Below are 24680 nucleotides of genomic sequence, written 5' to 3' on the forward strand. Positions count from 1 at the left end.
TTACAATTCAGTCCCCTTTAAATGAACTGTGAAAGTCTCCTTGATGGAAAGCTTGTTTATACATGGAGGCTTTCCAGCTATTTGCTCCTAACTGTTTCCATAGCATATGAAAGCTGGTTGGAATAGGATAATCTCAGGCTTTGACACACACAAGCATGTTAGTCTGGGATAACAAGATTAGGAGTGTTTGCAGGTTTGAATGCAGGCAGGAGGATAGCAATACATGCTGTTAGCACCTATTGCAGTAGTACCTGTGCCACCGCAGGTGCTGCTACTGGGAGGGCTGGTAAATCTCTGTCCCCAGTCACCGTGGCACCAGCTGCTGTGGCCAGCACTGGCACGGTGTAGCTTGTGCAGGGTTACCCGCTGGAGCCTGCAACTGATCTGGAATAGCTCTTTGGCATGGAGTTCATTTACTTCAAGGTGTATTAGCATCTTAAGGTACACCAGCCCTCAGAGGGAATTAAGGCTGAAGCTGAAGGCTCAGTCCTTGGTGTGTTAAATTCATACCTTGTTCAGCTTGAGAATAGTTGAAAGAGCTGGAGTGCACTTATCCTCAGCCAGCTGAGGGCCAGGGGGCCCCCTGAGCAGCTCTCTGTAACTTCAAGGCCAGTTTAAACTATGTTATTCATGGCTGCCCTAGCAGAATCCCACTCCTAGCTGCATGGCCACTCGCTCTGATGTGCTTCATCGTGCCAGCCAGGTACAGCCGTGCCCCTTCAGCAGAAGGAAACGCTTACACCACCTTCATGCCAGGAGGGGGTTCCCCATGTTGAGGGGAATTTCTGTCTGCCCCTTTTTGGGAGTTTTCTGGCTGGTTTACAGTGAGGGATTATGAAGCAGCTGGAAACCTTTATGTCTTAAACTGGAGATTCTGGAAACCTTATTCTTATTTATTAGCATCTGTCTGATCTCTATCTATGATCTTTGTAATGTGCTGCCATGTGGGAGCCTGGAGTTTGGGATGTGAACTTGTCCCTTATTCCCCGGAAGGAAACAGTTCCTACCAGCACAATGCAGGGAAGTAACATTGGCATGCTCTGAAGGGAACCTCAGAAACTCCTTTAGAGAAAAGAACTTGGCTAATCACGGAGTAAGCGAAGGTGGTGCAGGACGGAAGTAAGGAGAGAAAATGAGGATATCTTAATCTCTGGCAGAAACAGTCAATCTGTTACTGGAGAGTCCCACCCAAGCCAAGGGGATTAAACACAACCTGCAAATGCAACTGGCACTGAGGAGGAGGGAGGAAAACTGCATTGTACAGAGGCGCTTTAGGAATTTGCAATTTGTTTAAATGCAAGAAGATAGTTTAAAAAAACCTGTAAAAAAATCCTTCATTTCAGCTTTCATTTCAGAAAGCTAAAAGATCATTTCAGCCATAAAAGTGAAAATGTTTTACGCTAAACCTGCTGCACGGCATCCTTTCTTCCTTTGCACCCCCCACCCCTTTCCGAACCATGGGATCACCAGCGGCTCCCCAGCCCTTCAGCAGCACTGACTGCGGAACGGCAGTGTGGAGAGGTGTCCCGCGAAGGCGGGCCAGCCTGCCGTCGTGTTTCTCATTGCACTGGTACTCCACAATCTCTCTCTGCTCATAAAGCAAGGCAAAGCTAGAAATAGTCTATGCTGACTAAGCCAGCTGGATGACCCTGGAGACAAATTTTGAGAGGAGTAAAAGCATTCGCCCCTGCAATATCAGAATGCAGAGGCTGAGAGTGGCAACAACGTCTGAGATAAGTCAGCTCTCTCTCTTAATCAGGTCGACACCATCAGTGTCCTTTATGAAACTTTTGCATTATTAGTCCCTTTCTTTTACTTGAAGCAAGAGCTGATTGTGTCACATGGTTGAGGAAACAATGATAAACACTTACCCACCCTGTTAATAAATCACTTGCAAGACTGGGCCTGACTGTGCCTTAATGGAGGAAATGGGAGTAACTGAAAACTGACCTCTTTACCTCTCCATGATTATTAACGCAAAGGATTTTAAACTGGTGCTCATAGTTTTTGGAGTTTCGGTTTTCTGCCCAAATCTACCCTCTCCCCCACTCCTAGTAAATTGTACAGGATATTAAAAAATGGTATGAAAGCTGTGGAAGCTGCAAACTAAGGATTTTAAAAGCTGCTAGTTATTGTATTGATTAAGTAAAAAGGACCTGCTGCCAGTGACAACTTGTTTTTCCCTCTTCAAGTTCATGGTAGCAGTTTATGTAACCCCATTTTGAGAAAACTTGCTAGAAAACAATATTGTAAAACTGCCAGCTCCCTGGTGGAGAAAACTGGCAAACTTTACTTGTCTTAGTTTTGTAAAACCATGGATATAAATAGTGAGTGGGCCTGTGTGGGTCTGTTTTTGTTTTCCCAGAGTCTGCAAACACACTTTGTGTCACTGACATGCCACATTTAAACAGAGTGCACTGTGTGATTAAGTTAGTTTAATTTTGTCAGCATTTGGCATTTGCTGATGCAGAAGGAAATCTTGTTCTCTGCTGTGTCTACATGTGGATGAAAGGAATAAAATATTTACTGTACAGAGCTGAGAGACCAGATGCTTCTTTACTTCAGAGACTTTTAGGGAATGGGAAGTCAGGAAGTGCTGCAATTCATTATTTTGTCTCTGGCATGAAATTTGGGTATGGAATTTATTATGTTTTTAATAAGAAAAAATCTTTTTTTTTTTTTTTTTTACCTGGTTGTAATGTATTGTCTATTACTGTTGGCTTTTCTGTATTCAGCACTGTAGTACCACCTGGAAAAGAAATTATGCATATCATGATACATGGGACACAACAAAGGACACAGCAGTCGTTAGGAATATCCTATATATAAATCTGAAATAATACCGTCTTTATTAGACATGTAGGTAACTAAGTATGTGAGCTTAAGCATGAAAATACGACATTAAAGATCTGGTTTCCTTTATCAAAAAAGAAAACAAGAACTCATCATTAAATAAAGCTGTATATCTTTGGAGTCCTTGCAAACACCAACTAATCAATCCTCACCATGTCCCTGTGTCTATTCTTGTTTTATAGACACTGATTTGCTCCAAATCACATGGGAAGGCAGTGACTGATCTCCGTAACACCTCCTGACAGTCACCAGTTTGTGCATTCACCCACGACATGTTGTTTTTTCACATCAGGGACGCGAGGTCCTCCAGCCCCCTGCCATGCTGGGGCCTCCCTGGATGTTGTTTCATAGCTGTGTTGCAAAACCAGCTCACAAGAGAGGTACATGGGAATTGCCTGACTTTAGGCTCTAGTCTAAGGCAGGTTTCACTTCTTTCTCAAAGAGCAGGAAGAATTAAGGACTTCCCCTTTGTCTTTTGCGTTCAGCTCTAGGGCCCCCAATGTAAGAAGGACATGGACCTGTTGCAGCAAGTGCAGAAGAGGGCCATAAAGATGATCAGAGGGCTGGAGCACCTCTCCTGTGAAGACAGGCTGAGAGAGTTGGGGTTGTTCAGCCTGGAGAAGAGAAGGCTCCAGGATGACCTTATAGCAGCCTTCCAGCACCTAAAGGGGGCCTGCGGGAAAGATGGAGATGGACTCTTTAACAGGGACTGTAGTGATAGGACAAAGGGTAACGGCTTTAAGCTGCAAGAGGGTGGATTTAGATTAGATGTAAGGAAGCAGTTCTCCACTGTGAGAGTGATGAGGCACTGGAAGAGGTTTCCCAGAGAAGCGGTGGGTGCCCCATCCCTGGCAGTGTTCAAGGCCAGGCTGGATGGGGCTTTGAGCAACCTGGTCTAGTGGAAGGTGTCCCTGCCCATGGCAGGGGGGGTTGGAACTAGATGATCTTTAAGGTCCCTTCCTGCCCAAACCACTCTATCTTCTTCAAGCAGATGAACAAGAGGTGAGTGGGGTCATGGCCCTCTCCTAAGCTCACTAATTGATATTTTTAAAATACTTGACTTTTTAAAGCAAGCCTCATATTGATAAAGGAAACAAAAAGTAAATTAGCACAATTATAAATGCGCAGTGGGGTGCTGATTACCAGTCAATGGCTTTTCTTTTCTCCAGCAAGCAAGTGCGTAAAGCATTATAGAAAGGATGACTATGATGACTTCCAATGAGAACGAATGCCCAAGCTATATCAGCTTTATGTTTGTGAGAATGATCTGATGGGAAATGCTATAAGCCACGCAAATAGAGTAGCTCTGTATGGGGTCCAAATAGAGCAGGAAGGAATCTGGCCTACAGCACAATTACAGTTAATTACAAGGGAGGCTTCATTGTGATACTCACATATGTGCAAGTGCCATCAGGGAAGCGACTCTTAACAGTCGTACCCATGAGAACGCGGGTACCACACTTGCATCAGGAGTGGATAAAAGAGGGTAAGGCACTGATGAAATCCCCTGTGCACTGCCCTGCTATCCTTAAAGGGGCACAAGATTTACACACTTTCCTTCTATGGATTTTGGAGGAAGTAAAGAATGTTTACAATGAAATTATTGGTAAAATCACTTCTGTGCATTTTAGTGTTATAAGTAACATCATACATAACAATGCAGTGCTTCTACTGTGTCCAGAACAGCTAGGCATGCACTGCTCGGGGTTTCTAGGTGGTATAGTAATAAATTATACAAAAGTGTCTGCACTTGTGTAGAAGGGCAATGTAGTAATTTTCAATTTTAGTACTGAAACAGGTTCAGTTCCCCAAAAGAGCTGGTGCTCAGGAAGCCTGGTGGCTGTTCCCTTGTCTTAAAGATTATAAACTGCTCCCTAAGCACAACCTGCAAAAATTGCCAGAAGGAGTTTCTTCTGCTCAATAAGCTTTCCCTAAGGGACATGTGGGATACATTCCTGAGTCCCCTGAAGTGCGGGGACTATGAGTGAACAGGGAAGGTGCTTGCATAGATCTGTCTCCTTCCCCTCACACAGCCTCCATCTATGTGACATATGTCTCTACCTATTGGGCTTTGCAAGCCAGCCCTCAGTGTATGGCTTTGCAGGAAGCCCCAGCATTTCCTGACCTGGCTCTTTCCTTTCAGAAAAATAAATCAATTACAATGTTTAGTAACACTGAAAGCTTTCTGAGCTACCTTAACACAATACAGACTATTTTATCAGACTCCCTGCATGGCTGTTTTCAAAAAGAATAAGATTCATCTGGGACACTGATTTGAAAAGCAGTGACAGTGACCGTGCAGTGTCTTTTCCACTCAGGAATTGTTTTTCAATTTATGATTTGCAACATGCATTTACAGGAGACATTGGCAAAGCTCAGAAAGGGTTTGATGCTGAAACTGCACTTTCATTCGTATCTGCTGTCGGATGTTCTACTTGGCTGCTTCCAAAAACCCAGTGTCTTACCTAAGGTTTCCCAACGTCCTCTTGGACAGCTATTGCCAGATTTTAATGCTATTTTATATCATGGATATAAGAAGCAATAAACGTTTATTAGATAAGCACACCAGGGAGCAGTGATGAAATAATTTGTGTCGCTGGGTCCAAAAATAAGCTCAATTACTGTAGCCGTATAGATCTGCTACAGGAAGATCTCATCAATTAGGCCCAGAGCTTTGTGAAGCAAGTGACCTCCAAGAAGAGATCAAAAACGTAGTGGTGCACTGTCAGCTTTCTCAGAAGGACAGTAGTTCTGTGCAAAAGTGTGAGAATATGAAAACTAGTAAGCTTCCTCCATTCCAGATGCAGACTGTATTATGTTTCTCCCTCCTATTTTTCTGCTAGTGATGGCAGCTTGGAGAACATCAGCGTCTCTGTGGCTGTAATGCAGTGTTGGTGGGGAAGCTCATGGAAATATTTCTGGCACTATATGTGTGAGTATGCTTTGATGAAATGAATCTGCTCTATTTCTGTCTGGGAAAGGTTGGGGGCTGAGATTTGAATCCTATACTAAATTTTAGGTAAGGAAGTGTATGCATATCTTGAAACCTAAATAATATTTCATTTTGCGTTCTTCAATCTCAGACAATAAACTTCAAAAGGTTTGTCCAGCTTTTTTCTTAATAAGAGAAAGTTTGATTAGGACATTTGATTGGATACAATTCCTGCTCAAAAAAATTGCCCTCTCTTCCAGCTAGTCACTATTATTTGCTTCAAAAATTACATAGCTGAACAAACAATCAGAAGTATTGTCACATGTAAAAGGCAGATGCCTATGTTTTGACAGCACTGACAATACAAACTGCATACCAATGTCCATTTATGTTGAGTGATTAAATCATTGCAAATGTTTAGCTGGTAACTGGCGATGGATATGAGCTACAATGAAGCTGCAATGGAATGAGGATGGTTTCTGCACCTGTCAGTTGGTAGTCATCACCTGTGCCACTGTGACAGTTTGCCTGGTCATCATCACACTCATCCACGGGTTTGCCTTCGGAAACAGTAGGGACAGCGGTAGGAGCTGAAACAAAATCCAGGCATCCAGTTAAAACATGTGCTGGAGAATCAGCATGCAATTGGCAGTAACATTTTGATGAGCACCATATGCTGTCTTCATGTGTTGTATCTGAGGAATGAAGCAATTCTACTTTGCAGGTTGGTTAGTATTTCTTTGCGATGGGACATATCTGTTCTGCCTCCTTGCACTAAAGCACTCTGCTGTATCTGAGCTCAAGGGCTGCGCAGAGTTGGGCAGCAAAGCCCCAGACTGCCTATTCACTGGCTGATGAGTGTTTGTTGTTCCTACCAAAGATGAGTGAAAGCCTGGCAAGGCAGAATGGGAGTCTTGGGCAGGGGAGGTGTAGCATAGAAACCCCATTATTTTATTGCAGGCCAAAGTGCCTGTGAGTGGGCCTGTACAGAGGAGCAGGAGGGGTGCTTGCTCATGGTGGTAATTCTCCAGCACCCACCACATTGCCGAATAAACCTCTCTGCAGAGCACATGTGAGAGAGGAAATGTCTGAGCAGAGTCCTCGTAACAGTGGCAGGAAGGCAGTGTGATGTAGAATCACTTTGTGCTCAATTAGGAGATCTGGAAGGAGTTTCTTTTGTTTCTGTTGAAGTTATAAATAAATAAGACATCAGTGATGTCAGTCATCCCTCCCAGCCACCTGCCTGCTTCTCACTGGTGATGACTTTCTGGTAGCTGCTGCATAACCAGTAAAAGTCTGACCTTTGTTATTACAGTTAAAAGCTTGAGATTTGTGCAAGATGCCAGAAAATATATCTATACCCCAGTATCTGCAAAACATACCACATCTGGAAAATCAGAATACAGGTACTTGGTGTTATGTTTTATGCTGCAAGTATAGTTCCCTGGCTTAAGATAACCACTCTGGGAATATGATCCAGGTTTTTGTCTGTTCTCACCTACTGTTATTTTCATTAACAATCTTTTACTCTCATTAGAAGCTCTGCAATTATGCATCCCTTTCTCAGATTCTTCTTTGCCCTTCTACTGGCCACATAAGACCATATGCACTGACTTCTTGGCCTGAAAATGTCAGGAGGGGTGGTGGTTTCTGAAGTAGCTATATTCTGGGATGAAACCTGGCTCTTTAGGACCCTGACCTATGCTTTACATGTACAATCTATCCCTAGTTAAAGAAACAGTTCTGTGCCTATTATGAATTATGCAGAGTGTCTGTTCCCCACATTGCTTAAAACCCCTGGGAGCTCCCTCTAGCTTTCTACATCCAGTTAAGTTTCTTGTCTTGATCTTCATGCCCCTGTATAGCCTCAAGCTTCCCTACATCTCTGCCATCATTTCATATAAGCCCCCCGGGATGCTTCAAGCACACAAAACTTCCCCTTGCTCATTACTGTTGGAGAGCTGAGTTCTACTCCTGTCTGTGCCTACCTCCATGCTTCTTTTCTCATTGCAACTACTTTCTTGCTCAGTAAATCTCAAGTGACTTCTCTTCATTCAACTCCCTCCTTAAGATGCAGTTATACAACAAGTTTTCGTATTATGCTTCTCCTGTGGGTAAACTAGAATTGACCTCACCTGTCCATGGGTGACCTATGGGTGAGCACCCTTCAAAAGTACACCATAGCAGAAAGACAAATGCAAGAAGATGTGTCCCGGGCAAAAATTGTACTCGCTGTTGCAGTTTGCCTAAAAGCAAAGGTGTTTTGCCTGGTCAGTCTCCTCTTTGGCTCCTACATCTCACTGAGCAATGTGTTCTTGTAAGGTGGTCCACAGACTCATTTCTTGATGTCTGGGTGGCTACAGGGGCCCTGTGGCCAAAGGACTGGGCCCACAGGTTGTGGGTTTACATAAGGCAGGTGCTGGGTTTTCTTTTTTCTGAGCAAGTAGCACAATAGTCTGCAGGAACTAAGTATTCCCACAGGAAATGAGGACTTCCTGCAGGAACTAAGAAGTATTTCCAACCTCCCCACTTTCCGGGCCAAGTAAAAAGCACACTTATTCAATCTGGCCTTCACTAAAAAAACAACACAGAACTCATCAGTTCTCACAGCAAATGCCTCCCACTCTTCCGCCTTGGGGGAGAAATGGTGAGAAAGAAATGGAGGTAGTCGGTTCCATTCATCTGGGAGCCTGTTCAGCTACTTCTGTATGAGGTATCATATGAAATCCTGAATAATATGGTTTGTTATTCTGTGTATTGCTAAGCTGTGTGGTTTATAAGCCACGCCACTACACCATCATCCACTAGATAAAATTGTGAAATTCACGTAATGTTATCTGTAGTTATCTATGAAGTTAAATAATTATTGTTTATATAACAAGAATCAAAGCTTGACTTCATGTCACAGTCCAAGGATAAATGTCTAAACTTTGCTTTTCTGAGTCTTTCATCTCCTACATACTCTTGCAAAATTAAAGCTTGGTAAGGAACAAAGAGGTCCCCTTTACCCCCCAAAAGGAACAGCTGACACTGTCCAGCCAAGCAATCATTGCCCACCATAGTGTCTGGTGTGACTTTCACGTCCTTTGAAGGAGCAAGGGACATAATTGCTATATTTAGAGCAAAGCTCCCTCTGCATTCTCAGAAAACATCTCTTCCAGGGTTGTATCATGGTAACATAAAATTTAAGTTCCCGTCTTTATTCTCTCCTAATAGCGCTGTGCTTCTCGAAAGTATAATCATAAGGCTGCTTAAGGGAACAGAAAACCATGTGGAAAATATCACTGTGATTCAACAAAAGAATGGGAGAAAGAATAATATTTGTGCCTTGGGCATATTCAAATGTCTGCAGAGAAGGAACTGATTAGGCCAAGAAAGAGCACTAATGGCAGTCACAGAAGCGAGAGTCCAATGTGCTGCCTGTACAGACACAGCGGTGTTCAGCAGTAGTCCAAGTAGAGAATGTATTTATGAAAATAATAAAGTGCATTCATCTCTAGCAGAGCAATTACCTTCGAGTTCACAGCCCAGCAGCTCCATTCGCAGCCCCAGTCCTCCGTGTGTGGCTCTCTCAGGGTAGACGCGGATGAATCTTGTCGATACAGGTTCAAAAGTCCGCAGTTCAGGCGTGTCATAGTTGGTGTTGCCTTCAAAAGTCTGCAAAGCATGAAAAATGCTACTTGTTAAATGAAAAAAAAAAAAGCTATTTTCAATAATTGTCTTTTTTCCTTCATTCTCTAGTCTTTGGATTAGGTGAGGAGTAAGCCAGATTCTGACTGCTTAGTAAATGTCAGGCATTCCTGTCCTAAATGAGAATGGAAAATACATAGTTAAAGCTTCTTGGAAAAGTAATGCATTTCATTTTTCATAAACTCAGTAGCAACCAATCCATCAGGGTCATAACAAGAGCTGAGTGTTTAATGAGTCATGTTTTTAAATGACGGTCTGATCTGGGGTTTAACTGGGTGACATTTTCAACACTTCTCAGGGAAAAAAAATGGCTGAGGTGAAGATCCTGTCACCTTTTAAGTGGTTACAATAATAATCCAACTATTCAAGAGAAAATTTCAATCTGATTTCCCCCAGTGACAGAGTTTCACAAGTTGTAGTTATTTCAAAAGGCATAAATTAAACTCCAGGAACAGTAGCTGCAAGAGTTCTTCCAGTGAGCCTGCTGTTGAATAAGAATAAAAAGAAAGAAAGAAAGAAGAAAGCTGCTTCCTGACAAAACTGCAATATAATCCAACGGGCAAGGCAGGTCAGCAAATGTACATTTCAGACAAAAATGTCTTCTCTGAGTTGCACTCTGGGTTCTTCAGCCATAATGCCGCTCTCAATGGCATTTGTTTGATAGCTTCGGCTTCTCTTGTCAGTGATCTTTTGCAGATAGAACAAATTATAATTTGTACTTATAGCAACACCTCAGGTGCTTCCATGGAGATGATTGGTCCTTAGAATGAATTAACTGTACAAAGAAACAGTCCTTGCCATGAAGAGTTTATAACCCAAGGTAGGCAAAGGGAGTTATTTTTACCCTATTTTATGGTAAAGAATGTATATAGCAATGAAGTAAAAGTAAAGTATTTTCAACTTTTCTATGGATTAGTTAAATGGCGAAACATTAAAAAACATCTCTTTGAACTAGAGTTCAAATTTGGGATTAGAAGTGCTGTTATAAGATACTTCCAACACATAGTTGTGAAGCCTGAAGCCTTCTTCAGGAAGAAACCACCAGAGGCCCTTCATTTTGGATGAGAACAAAACCCAACCTGCAATGAACTTCTCCTATTGATCTGGGGCAGAGGAAACACGGGCCGTAGGAAAAGCTGACTGTATTTCCCAAGGCACAAAGCAACCGTAGGTAAACCTGATTGCTGCTTTTATTTTCAGTGTGGTCCTAAAAGCCTTGCTTGTTTTTACTGTACACCTTTGGATTATGAACCAATGGTCCACAACCCCTTCTGGCCATTGGTTAGAGTGCCAGTCGCAAAAGCCAATGATGATGGGAGGCTATGACCAACTAAATAAAAAAAAAAGAATTAAAAATAATTTTGACATTAATGCTTCTGCTCCTGCTTCCTAGGGAAGATTGTACCTCCAAGGTGGCTTCACAGGGCACCGGTTGACCTGGTGTTCTGCCAGTGCTTGGAAGTCAGTTGTCAAGAATTCACATGTAGGTGGCCTGTCAGATCTAATTAACATGGATTTACATATTATTATATTTGAATAGCAATATAGTGCAAATGATCAGAAAAAGCTACCTACCATATGAGAAAGAATGAATGCCATTTTATGTGTAAAAAGTAGACAGACACATGTATCTGAGGAATCCTTGCCTCCTTTTTAATAGTAGTCTTAATAGCAACATACAATAATGAAAACAGTTTTATAAAAGACATCAGTACTGGAGTACTGACACATAGACATTAGAATTCAATAGGCATCTAGAATTATATTGAATCATTGTCCTTTGTAGTGCAGAGCTGCTGGTGATTCAATTTTTGACTGTTCATTTAAAACACGTATTGATATTCTTTGTGGGGGAGGAGAGAGGAGTATACAGTAAAACTTCACTTTGTGAGTGTCTTTTATACAGGTTACATCACAGATTGCTTTACTTCATTACAAAGATAAGTATAATAAATAATAGCTAAACAAAAGAAAAGCTAAACTGGTGAGAGGAAAAAAATTCTTCCTAATATCTTTTAAAATCAAAATAAAGGTTGCAGAAAAATTTAAAAAGGTGTTCCAAATTGCAGGATATTCAGAAGTTTCTTGTACCAGAAATGATGAAAGGAGGCATAAAAATACTGAAAAAAGTGGAAGGAGGAAAGAAATATGAAAGAGAAAGGTGACTTTATGGAGTAAGCTTGAGTAAGGCTATGGACAAGAAATACAAATTGGATCTTGAAATGAAAATGGGGTTCTGTGTAGTCGTTTGAGGATTTGTGATGTTCACTCCTTTGAGTGCTTGAGCTAGGCTGAAGGGGGACATATTCTGCACATTCAAAAATAACAGAAATTGGGTCAGCCAAAGAGGAAGGAGTTATGGTAGTTCTAGTGAAAGAAGCTGCAGGCATGGATGACAAGATCATGTTGAGAAAAAAGGTGATGTTTCATCCTTTGGACATATTCTGTTATGTTTAGCTTGTCACTGCTCTTTCTTTTCCTAAAATGCAGTTGTTTGTTTATTGAAAGTCAAGACTTTAACCAAGTGAAACGATGTGTTTCATTTCATATAACAGGGCTGTTTCTAATCCACATTCCTGCTGTGACTCATTATAGCATGCTGTCCCATCCAGCTCCACTTAAATTTAAAAATACTACGTTCCAGTATTAACATTTCAAATCCCTCAGACTCCCAAATCATGGGATTTATCTGATTCTCTTTAAAGAAAACTTGTTCTGTGGAAGAAAGTTTATTAAATGTCTTGAATTTTTGGGAAGAATTATAATTATGCCACAAGAGATTTGAATTCCAGCCCTCTCCAATCCATTAATCTTGAAAGTTAATTTCTGGTAGTGATGAAAGCTGAGGATGGGCTCAATGCATTAGTTAGCACACTAGTTTTCTTGTCAAACTGCTAACTTCTGACAATGATGGCAAGTGCTTGTATTAGAAAACAGAAAGCCATGCAGCAGACGGCACACTGCTTTGAAAGCATATGGCATTATTTTTTTCCCTCGTTGAGCCACAGTGTAGAAGTACATGTCAAAACAACATCTATTTTAGAAAGAAAATGGTTAGATCCCATTGTTGATTTACACTCTCTTCACACTTTATGATGAAGTCAAAACTCATGGTAACAAGAGAAAGGAGCTGACTGCAAAGGCTGAATTCATTTAGTTTTAATCCCCAAAACAAATGATGAAAAGTGATGAGAAGTGAGAAAATGCAGACATATTCAGTGAGATTAAAACAGGAGAGAATGAAGTCCAATATTTACCAAATGTGCCTGGAAAAGCTACATCCATGGGCCCACTCAGCTTTTCCTTTAAGGAAACACAGGTTTGTCCAATGGATGAGTCTATATAGCAAAACAGCTTTTACATCTAATTTTCAGACAAAGGCAGATGAGATATGGAGCAGCCCACAGGATTCCCATCTGCCAAGCACCACGCCGATTTGCCTTTTGAGGGCACATATTGGTATACGATTCCCTGATCATCCCAGTACGGCAGCACCAGTTTGTGAACAGGACTACATGCCCACTGGTTTCCTTAAGGAACAGGGTAGGAGGACTAAAAAAGAGTTGTGCCTTTTGAGGCAAAAATGCACTCTGTGAGCAATGATAGCAAAATGAGATGGAAGACTTAACAAAAGGGATTTGGGGTAAATAAGCTAAACACTTGGTGCAATTTATGTCCTGAAATGCATACATTCAAAGACAAACCAACATAGGTACATTCCCAGAAACTTTTCTGGGCCACACTCATCTTCTTTTCCTTGGCATCTAACCCAGCAATTCATTTGGCCCTCCTCTGTAAACGTCTTGCAGTTTCTGCTTGAACCTATGAACCACCTGCCCTTTCTTCCCAAGCAACCTCCAAGATGTTTCACTTGTGACAGTACAGTAGTACTTTTCACTTGGGATGGGATAACACGTCAAAAATTCCGTCACTTTATTTCGGAGCCACTTGGATGAGATCGTTACAGAGAGCCTGTGAAGCTCTCAAAGCAGTCTATAGGCAGTTCAGAAATCCATCAGGTACCCCTTTGAGTTAAATAACACCATTCTCAATCTACAGCTCAGACAAAAAAGAAGCACAAGAAAAGTAATTCAACGTCTCAAATAGGTTCATTCAGTGTCAGTGGAAAAACTGCAGAGGAAACTACTTTTTTGGCAGTGTTGCATACTACCACGGCATGGGATTTTGCAGTAACCTAGGCGCCACAGAGGCACACCACCCTTGTCAGAAACCAAGTCTGAACTAGCTGTTGAATAAACAAGACCTTTGCCACAGGGAGAGGCCAATGTCCTAAGGCCAGCTCCTGCCCTCAGGCATGGGATGGTTCCCACAGCATCCCTTCCAGGCTGCTGCCCTAGGAGTCCTGCTTGGCTTCATCCCAATTGTGTGCCTTTTCTAAGGTCAGAGATAGATGTGTAGAAATTCAATGCAAACTTTTTTTTTAGTGCAGAGCTTTCCTCCTTACCTTTATCTTTTTCTTGCTGGAATCCATGATCATTTTCCAATCTGATCCATTGTTGCTGTAGCCAATTTTGAATTTTTTCATGAATACTTTGTTTTCTCGGTGCTTGCCTCCTTGGACAATTATGCCCCTCACTTTTTTTTCTTCACCAAGGTCTATCTGAAGCCATTCGTTTGTATATGGATGAGTAGTTGGTGGCAGCGCCCAACCTGAACGGCTTGTTATGAGGCGAGCATTTTCTGGAATCCAGTTTCGATCAACTTGAGTAGACGCAGTAATCTGAGAGTCAGGAATGAGCCCAGACACCATACCCAGCATCCCAGAGCAAGGATAATCTACAGAGAAAAAAACCCCACAAATAAATTAAATAGTTAATCTGCACAAGCACCAAAACAGAAACAGGACACATCAGTCAATTCAACTATCATAAGCAATTACTTATTTCTTTCTTATATCCAAAATAATATATTTGGATTTGTATATAATTTTCATTTGTTCAAACTTGCACATCCTAGTTTTGGCAGGAAGTACCAAAATACCACAAGTGTTTCTGGCTTGATGGGAACCAAAAGGATCAGAAAATCCTATTCTATTCTTGTTTTCTATTCTTCTTGCTAAAGCAAAAGAGTGCAGGGTCACATCTGAATTTGTGCATATTTCCCTAGAGAAAAATTCCCAAATCAGCCAGAACCTGGTTGCAGATTACTTAATTTTGGTGACACTGGAAAGGGAAATCTCTTATACAGTCTGTAAAATTTAATTTATTGCTATACTTGAGATTTTCTTATTGTATTTCTTTGTTCTCTCAGGCTTTTTCAAATGACACAGAAGCTAAATAGTTGCTTCTTTTATGGTCTCAGATAAATATAAGTTAGAAGTAGGAAAAGCTGCTAACAAGGAATGAAGTTTTCCAATATAGAATGTAACAGCAGTTCTGCTGATATTACCTTCATCTAATCTGAAAAGATTTCATAGAATGACCTGGAATTCTATAGTATAGTAATCAGTAAACTTATTTTTCTTCTCTGTGGAAACCAGTCCTAAGAAACATTTTCAAGAGTGAAGAAACACCTTAAGGGGAAAAAAAAATATCCCTAGAACTATTAAAAATCAGTGCCAATGTATTAAGTGCTATAAAATGATGCTAGATATTTTTTAGAAAAATCAGCTTTGTAAAAAATATTAAATCATTAATATTTTCTTTAATCTATAACTTTTATTTTTACATATAAAAATGCTCCGTTATAGAAATCCTAAAACTAGAAAAAAAGACTTCTAAAAAAAAATTCCTGCTTGTGCCTGCTTTTTTTTTTTTTCTCCCCCCCCCCCCCCCCCCCCCCCCCAAGATAGTATTTTGATGATAATGAATGCCTTTTGCTGTTACTTCAGAAAACATTTTGGGCAGTTATTTTGGTAGTTAACTGTGCTGTAAAGGAGTTCCATTCCAGTGCTGATCACTAGTGGGAACCTGACTATATATGTCTAGTTGCTTGAATAGGCTTCAGATCTAAGTGTTTGTACCTTGCAATGCTTTTGAACCTAGTTATGTATGTTTGTTCCTTGGGAAACCTGCTGAGAACAACCTACAAATGGCAGGTGTGAAAGAGAAGGACTGGAGGGTTAGGAAGGTAAAACAAGTTGGGAATTTGCATGGACCAGTAAAATAATTACAAGAAAAGTGATTAAACCTTGATTTTTTTTTTCACTTCTTAAAGCTGAACACCTGAAGGATAGTTCCAGAACAACATTCAGATAACACTGGGTGTTTGGGTGGTTGTGTCTTCTTTCCTTTTCTTTTTTTTTTTTTTTTTTTACATTTCTACATTCAGACCACAGTGGAAATAGTGAAGATGCATTTCACTTATAAATATAAAACCTACAGCACAGGCACAATAAATTCCCTTGGTTTTAAGATCCTTCCCAGGACCTACCTGTTATCTTGCAGCCATAAACTTCAAATCTCAGTGATACTCCATTTTCCCAAGACACAGGTCTAATTCGCACAAACCGTGTTAAAACTGGTTTGGCAAAAGGTCTGTAAACAACCTCAGTGGGATTGCTATTCCCTTGAAACACCTTTGTGTGGAAAGAAAAAGTATATATTTGTTAGGCTTTCTCTGAAATGGTGTTTATAATTCTGTGTTTTACAGATAGTTACGATACAAGGTCTAACTGGGGTTATTTTGCAGGGTGGGGATGAGACAAAAGACTTGCACGGGGAACTATTTCATTAAACTCCTAAGACAATTTTTGCACACAGATAAGCTTTCCTTGGGGAGGAAAAAATAAGATGTAAGGTGTTCAATGCTACTAAAAAATACTTGTCACCTGCAGAGTCCCGCAACACACCATAACGCTGCAGAGCCCACCAGGAGAGCTCAGGGCCATGGTGAGAGCAGGAGCTCACCTGACTGCAACAAGAGTCTGTCGGCTCCTTGCCTGTTTTGAGGTGTTCCTAATGCCCAGGTCTATACATAGGAACGATATACACCGGTCTTTGTCATCCAAGGACTGCCGTGTCCTGGAAGTATCCCTCAATGCCCCATTAGGGCAGTTTTATTCCTCGTACACTTGTAGAATGATGCAAAAAGCTACGGAACCTCAGGCCCAAATTAAAAGTTTGGATTTCAGTTAGGCCATATGAAAATGCTATATGGAGTTAGGATAAAAACATGTATTATTTTGCTCTCCTTGGGCTTAAGAGTTTTGCAAAGTGTATCCTGCAGACCTTGCTTTGTTAACCTTCCATTTTTAAATCCTCGTTAACAAGTACTCAGACTTTCTTTCTCCTTGCATACTGAGATGGAAGTCTATTTAAAATCTGTATAGCAGGCTCTAAGATTTTCTCTGTGTCCCCTGGGGCTAACAGTGAAATTAGATGAACAATGAGACTTCCACAAGAAGGGATAGGATTGTGCTGTGCTTTCATGTTGAGGATCCTGCAGATGCGCTCCTTCCTAGCAGAGGCGAAACCTTGCAATGTTCTAGTCCGAAGAAGGTGATTCAGCTTCCTGCTTCTTCCTCACGTAGAGGGGACCAGTTTCCTGTTGTTTTCCATGGATACAAACCCCTGTCCTTTTACGGGAGATTCTCCCATTTCTTACACACACTGCCTACTTTCCTGTTTGTTACTTGCAATAACTGTACTAATTTGGAGTGGAGGCCAGCAGCGCACAGCTGTCAACTCATCAGGCTCAGTTACATCTCAAGTAATTTAATATAGGAGTTTCATGTCTGGCAAGAGATTTTAAATGGAGCTACGTTTCTTTTCAGCAACTTTTTTCTCTGGGAGGACCTGCTGTGGTTTTCTGAAGGTCTGCATTTGACAGAGAAAATGAGTCTTTTCTCAAAAGTACACAGCTCCTTATACGTGGTTAGTGCAACACTTGTGTGAGGCTGCCTTGAGACCTGCAGCTGCCTGCTTTTGTTGTTCCTTCAGTGGCCAAGTCTCCTTAACTTTTCATTTGAATAAAGGTATCAGAGGGAGACTGCTGCGTAGTTTTTTCTTGTCCTGATCAACAGCAAAATGTTGCCATTTTAGAAACTCGATTTTTTAAATAAATCCTTTGAACAAATAACACAGGTTTAGGAAGTATTCTCACTAGTTAAGTACAGCATGTACGAGAGAAACTCATGTAAAATACACTTGTGGAGAGTGTACAAATTGAATTTGGTAATGAAAAATCAGGCATGGTCTGATTTTGAAAGAGGCATTCGTTCAGATTACAGGAACCAGAGCCAGTGTGTCATACCAGCCACAGCATTGGCTCCTCTTGTGACTTTGGGCAAGTCAGTTATTGTACCTTTATACATCATTATACAGTGCCCACATTGTGGCGTTTGACCTTCTAAAGTTCCTTCTCTGTAAAACCAGGATAATACCTGTCAAAGAGAAGCTTTTGGGATTCATTTTTTATTGTTTTACAAAGTGCTTCAAAGAAGAAAGATGTATGTGTTAAACACTGCTACCATTTTGATTAGATAAATGTGGTGGACTTGGCATAGCACTTACAGATGAATTAGGGACAAACGAGTAACCAAATACTTAGAGCTAGGTATGGTTACACAGACAGAGTTTAATATTAGACAGCTCTTCTGGGTCTTCACAGATGGGTCACACAGAAGCTATTTTGTAAGGGAGGTACCACAAAACCTTTCCCGTTGCATCAGCCCCTGGCAGCCTCTGGCAGCCTCTGGGGATGCTGCTCCCAGGCACATCCTGAGCGAGGTGGGAAGGGAGGCACAGCCTCACTGGGACTATTCATGTGAGAGCTGGAACAGAATTGACTTCTCAGTAACGAGCTTTATGCTCATGGTAGCGGATAATGAAGATTTTTCTTACGAGTGTCTAAAGCTGTTTCATTGGGAGGTCACAGAGGGCAAATCTGCTGATAAATGGAAAGGTGATAAAAATCTATAAGGATGGAAAGATGTGCCTAATTATCTGTCTGCATGACCCCCATCACTGAGATGCTTGGAAGTCTAACAAACCACTAATGACTTGCTAGCACTCCTGCAAGACAGCATGGCTATGCACGGGGAGCTGAGGCGCTGACACACCGCATAACCAGAGCTTCACTGCAGAGAAGGGACCTACATAATTTTTTTTTAAAAGGTTCCCCATAATGTTTTTCTCAAAGTCACATAGAAAATCTCTGGTAAACTGGGAAAGAGCAGCACATTCCAGGGAAAAGACCCAAACCACTCAAATTATGGTGGGCACAACAGATAGGGCAGCACCTTGCACCCTTTTCAGCTGCTCTAGGCTTTAGTTAAACAATTTCTGAGGCCCTTTACTACTGAGACAATAGCTATCTATTGGATTTAGGATATTGCTAACCCTGATCAAACTGATTAAACCTGTGATACCTTATTCCTGTTTTTTTTAACAGCTGATAGTAACTAAACAATTCAACAGCCTATTTCTTGGCCGAAGAGTTGTAAAAGAGAAAAGACTTACAACAGGCTTGTTTCCCTCCTTCAGTGTAATCCAGTCCTCTCCATTGGAGCTGACATCAACGCGGTATGTTTTCAGATAATATTCTTTCTTTGTTTCTTTTGAAATGGCTCCTTGGGTCCCAATTCCAGAAACAAAGCGGAGAAGGCCTAGATCTACCTGTGGTAAAGAATGAATCGGGACGTGAGGATGATCAGTTTAGGGCACAACAACACTGCAGAAGTGACACCCCCTCTGACCGCCCCCCATGTTTTACAAAGATAATAAGGATTTTATATAAAGGAAATTGCAACATATTGTTGATAATAACATAGCCCTAATCTCCTCTTTTGTAAACAGTGTCATCACAGGGCATGGGCACATTTGCCTAATGAGCCAGGAGGGCTATCCACATGCCAGAGAATTACCTTTCCTCTGTGGGAGAGGAACCAGAGACCCCATCATTGTGAGTGGGGACCACCAGACTGCAGTGAAGTTACTAGAGAAGTTCCTCAAGGATCAGTCTGGTGAACAATCTTACTTAATACTTTCATTAACTACCTTGCATAGTTGCTAAGGAAATTCACTAAGGACACAAAGCTGCAAGGCATTGTCAATACAGAGGAGAGTCATGCAGTGAGAACTGAATGACCCTGAGGACTGCAGTATTAGAAATGGGATGAAATTTAATAGTACAATATCAAAGTAATGCATTAGGGAATGATAACAAGAATTCTGCTAAAACCCAGGAGCACTTGCAAACAGAAGAGGAGAAAAGAATCCTATAGTGTATTAGTCACAGGATAATTATGAATTACTGTGTGACTGTCTTGGGAAAAAGGCAAATGAGTTGCTTGTACCATATGATGTATTTGAAGAAAACAGAAACAAGCATTAGCACAAGTGTAATAATTCTGTTCCAACTGTCAAATGTAATGAACATTAATCATTAGAAAATAATGGCATTTTGAACTTGCTGGAGAAATGGATGCTATGGTGTGCACATGAATGTGTGTTAGAGGCCTTCTCTCTCCTCTCATGAAGTTACAGTGCAACCAAATGGACAAGTGATTCAGGTTAACCTTCCCCTCCCCCAGTTAAGTTATTTGTCATCCAGATCTGTTTCCTCATCTAGTTCGTCATGTGGCATCACAGAAGATGTATCGGCATAGCTGGGAGGATGACGTGGGGTGCAAGAGTGTGACTACTCAAGTTGGTTCTGCTGGCAAAAAACCCCCCTTTGTCCCAGTGCACAAGTCCAGCCACCAAATGGCTGAAACTAGGCACAAAACTTTCTCACAGCCAGGTTGGTGACCACAGCTTTGAAATACCTGCCATTTCTCTAGCCATAACAACAAACCAATTAAAATCAAATTCATCACCTTCTTTCTCTGCAGCTAGAACCTTCTCTTTGTTTCTTAAAGCAAACCATTTAATTTCAATATAAAATGACACTATTGACAAAATATTAATCAGAGTAATTTATTCCCCTAAACTTCAGTTGTCCAGATTTTAGCAGGATAATAATAGGTTGAATTAACCCTTCTCAAGTGAATGTCCCATGAATGTCTCAGGCTTTTTCATTATTTCCAAAGTACGCAGGATGCAGAATATACGTCCCCTGTGTCCCACAGGCATCCTTTTTCCTGGATGTATGTCATATATCCAAAGGCACTGGAGCCGTTAAATCAACATGCTCTGCATTCTCTCAAAAGGCTTGAAGGAAGTGCTATTGAGGACAGACTGGCTGCTGTCTCAATGCCCATGTCATATGCAAGGCATTTTGAAGTCTTCCAACACAAGAATAGCAGCCTTGTGTGTGACAGATAGAACTAGCTTTCAGGGCAAAGCCCCTGCCCTTGCCCCGGTTTTTAAGGCTGTTAAAGTCTATATGTAACATTTTAGCCCTTGTCTTTAGGGGTGAAATACTGCAACATCTTGTTTTGTCGTGATAAAAAAATTCAGTCTTAAAAAAAAAAAAATCCCCGCACCACCTTACAAAAACAATCAAGTGATTTAAAGTAACTGGAGAGTCTCAGATGTTAGATTGTTGCAATCTGAAAGTTAATGGGGGAATCTGGGCATCATTGCGCTGAGCAATCTCAGCTTAACTTCAAATGCTCTCCAAACTGTACTCTGCTGATTGTAAAGTGTGCTGCACTGAGTTATGTCCAATACCACATTCACTTCCAGGCTGAAGTGCACTTGAAAATCTGGAAGTCTGAGGGAGTGCAGAGCTAAGTTATTTAAATGATCTGCTTCTCTTACAATTTGAAACAGCTCTTCAGTTTTGAAATGATTAGGGTCCCAAGCCTGTACCGTTCCAACTGATTTGAAATGATTCTAGTAGGGGCTTTTTAATATACAGTAAGTACTTCATTGTGAATATAGTCAAGCAATGGCCTATTACAAGAGTTCTAGGTATTTGAAGCCAAGTTAAAATTTAACATTGGGGTTTTAGGGGAAGGTTTGATTAGCTGATGCCTGAGCTAACAATTACAGCTACCAGTCACTGACCGTTCAGGTGACTCAGGCTCGTCTCATCAAAGAACTTCAGGCCCCCAGATTTTGCTTGGTCCCAAATGCTGGTATTCAGTACTCCCCCTTAACTCCTGGGGCACTGAATATCCTACAGCACCTGTCTCACTGCCCAGAACTAAGTCCTAAACACACAAAGGATGTAGACATCTACCTTCATGCCTAAAACCTGGCAGAATTCAAAAGGCAGGCAGAAATTCTCCTGCCAGAAGTAAACAGCTCACTGGGAGAGAGAGAGATTCTGAGATGACCTCTGATTTATTGCCTATAGGTAGGGAAGAAGCAACCTCATTAGCACTCCTGGCTCCAGTAACTGTGTAATACAGTACAGGAGGAGGGCGGCATCTCTTGTTGTTAGGGAGAACATCTTTTCACATAGATGTTCTCTCGCTGGATCAGAAAGTCTTTACGTGCTTCTTGAAAACTGGAACTATGTCAACAGCAGTCGTCTCCTGGAGTGTCTGGAGGCTGATGGCTCGAGTGTTCAGCTGCGTGCCACAGCTTTAAACGCCTTGCAAAAGCGAGCTGTAACCCCAGACCTGCCACATGCCAGGGGGTGTTTGCTCATAGGCGGATAGAGGAAAAAAGAATAACTTTTCTTCATCAGTGTTTTGTGAGAAAGGAGCAGTGCAAACAAGAAAGTTGGGGCTAAGCAGCAGAGAAGCAGAAGGGCTGGAATTTTTCGTACTAACTCTGTGTCAGTGTGGAGGTCCGGGACAGAGAGCGCTTAAGACATTTTCCTCCCTTTTGACAGTTCTCTGCAGTGGCCTCTGGAGAGGAACCGCTCCTCTCCAGGTGCATGCAAACGGAATTGCAACACTGAGCACCCATCTATGGTGCCAAAGTATGTTTGTAAATCAAGCTCTAAATGTACCAATCTTCTTCTCCAAGAAAGGTGATAGAAATAAATTATGTAGAAGGCTACCCTGGCAACTGCATGACACATCTTAGGGACCTGTTAAGCTCACCTTCATTAATCACTTCGTGATGTGTTTTGTTTTCTTTCCAGTGTCTTTTGAATCTTTACTTTCTGTAAAATGGAGAATTGTGCATAAAACACACATTCTAAATGTCACAGGGACTGCTCAGAGTTGAAGTTCAAGCATATCAACTGCTATTAACAACTGGAACCTGAAGGTACTAAAACGTAGCTGTGGTAAGACACAGCCCTTCTGTACCATGTTATCCAGAGGAATCATTGCAGAGGGCAGTAGCTCTAGTACAGCTGTGTCATCAGATAGGAAATTCTTATGCTTTTTGGAGACTTATGCTTATGGAGTCCAACTGCCTGTGTAATTTCCAGTGAACTATGTCCTCTCCACAGAGGTCTCCAAGTGTTAGCATGACCAGAGGTAACCCACTTTCCTCAGATCCAGTCTCCTCCAGCTGAGATACTAATACAAAGCTTTAACAACTAGCTTTTTGTTTTGGCCTTCTTGTCCTTTTTGTTTCAAGAACTTGTGTTTCATGTTAAAATGAACTGTGGAGGGGGGTGGCGATGAAATACAGTACTTTTGACTATGAACATCAAATGCATTTTCCTGCAATTATTTGACATTTAACTTTCTGCACATACGATAAACAAACATCTGGTATTTATTTTGGAGGATGCAAGCGATTCTGTAAGTTATTGCATGCTGTAAGGCTGTGATCTGAGATAGGCAGCTGTCTCCAAACCTGAAATCTTGACATTTCATTTCCGTGGCCAGAGTTTCAGCTTTGACTAACCGCAGTATGTTGCTAGTTCTTTTTTTCAAATTTTGTTCACTTTCATTCAGATTAAAAAGCATCTCTCTCTTGGAAAATGATGCCTTAGGGCCTTATCCAAAAACACAGCCTTTGATAATTGCCTGTGCTGCAATGTGACTGACTTCGTAAGTACAAGACTGGGAGCAGACTTGCCTATAGGAATGGGCCCCTAACTTACAAGAAATGAGGAACATCCCAAGTGTGTATTTTTTTCCAGGAGGGAAATGTTCATGTAAAAAAAGCCCCAGTTGTTCCTACTTCTAAAATCAGTTTCGTTCCTGTGAGAGCACATTGCAAGACGCTAGCTGTTTCTACATATGAATTACTTCCTCTCTATTCTGCAATATCTTTTAGCATCCAGGAAACATACTTTTATTGCTGTCTTACCATCTCCAAAAAATGTGGGTGGGTGACACGTTTTTAAGACATAGATATGCAAGGGGTGGCATTTTATTAGAGACCAGTTAAGGAGAAGGAAAAAGAATAACACTTAGCTCTGCACAATGTATCATGTAGCAAATCTTAGCAAACTACTGGATAAAGAAAAACACACAACATACACGAGTTGAAATTAATATTGCTGCTTCCTGTCATCATACATAAACATGTCATAGTATGGAAGACCTTATTTTCAGAATGAAAATCTGCCTTGCTAAATAAAATACAGTCATTGAGGGAGCTGTAGCAAGGGAGCAGTTTTACCAGCTTTTAACACTCCTACTGTAGGTCTGTTCAACAGCCTGAGAAAATAAAGGACAAAGTGCTGGAGTTTGATTAACAACAGGAAGCTTTTTGTTGTGGGCATCTCTTGTGGCTTGAAAAGCTGTATAATCCATCACTTGACACACCATACCAAAGTAAATATTTTTAGAGAACTGTGTCATTTCCCTAGATAGCATACAGTGCTCTGAGTCAGATTAACCGTTGTGGTACTTCACTGTTCTTCTGTCAAATATTTAATTAAGCAAGAGATGATCTTTTTTTATTAGGTGTTGCTGTTGATTTGATCAATCATGCTCTCCCATGATGTATACACAACTATCACTTAATTCCTTTATTTATTGAGCTTTAAGTAAAGAAGATTATAATGCTAAGTAAAAATGGCACAGGTTCTAGTAGAAATTCTGAAAATATTCTAGTTAACTTGGTTGGAAAACTACTTCCAAAAGTCTTCATCCTTGAAACGACCACAACTCCCTGATTAATGACAGGGTGCAAATATTCATCCTGGGTTGAAGTGAAAATAGTTAAGGCTGCAAACAACCTCAGATCTTTGTGCAAAATTCTCAGTGATATTTGTGGCAGCTCCATAAAGGAAGTGGGGAGAAAATTTTGCTGTTAGTGAAATCTCTCCTGAGGCACTGAAGTCTTTCTCATTGACCTTGACAGCAACATCCTAAAAGCCCCAGAACAGAAAGCAGCTAATCACATGCTCAGCTTCTAGTCTGTGCCTAACAACTGTCCTCAGTCAGTATAGTTTACTGAACTGATGCTTATGTGACTTGGCAAAAATGGGGAGG

General features: G+C 41.2%; 1 protein-coding gene across 3 annotated transcripts in view; it reads right to left on the reverse strand.

Moving 5' to 3' along the window:
* NRP1 (neuropilin 1) overlaps positions 1-24680 on the reverse strand; it is a 117100-nt gene that overhangs the window by 16733 nt on the left and 75687 nt on the right. For 2 of the 3 annotated variants that reach the window (XM_049798102.1, XM_049798103.1), the window contains exons 8-13: positions 18898-19053; positions 15869-16013; positions 13941-14272; positions 9298-9442; positions 6292-6375; positions 2690-2749 (exon numbers count right to left, since the gene is read on the reverse strand). In XM_049798102.1, the coding sequence (XP_049654059.1) occupies positions 2690-2749; positions 6292-6375; positions 9298-9442; positions 13941-14272; positions 15869-16013; positions 18898-19053 (922 nt within the window). Of the gene's footprint in view, positions 1-2689; positions 2750-6270; positions 6376-9297; positions 9443-13940; positions 14273-15868; positions 16014-18897; positions 19054-24680 lie in introns of all 3 variants that reach the window. The other variant, XM_049798100.1, reaches the window with a different exon arrangement.

Source organism: Accipiter gentilis, chromosome 4 (genome assembly GCF_929443795.1).
Source record: "Accipiter gentilis chromosome 4, bAccGen1.1, whole genome shotgun sequence".
Classification (NCBI taxonomy): Eukaryota; Metazoa; Chordata; class Aves; order Accipitriformes; family Accipitridae; genus Astur; species Astur gentilis.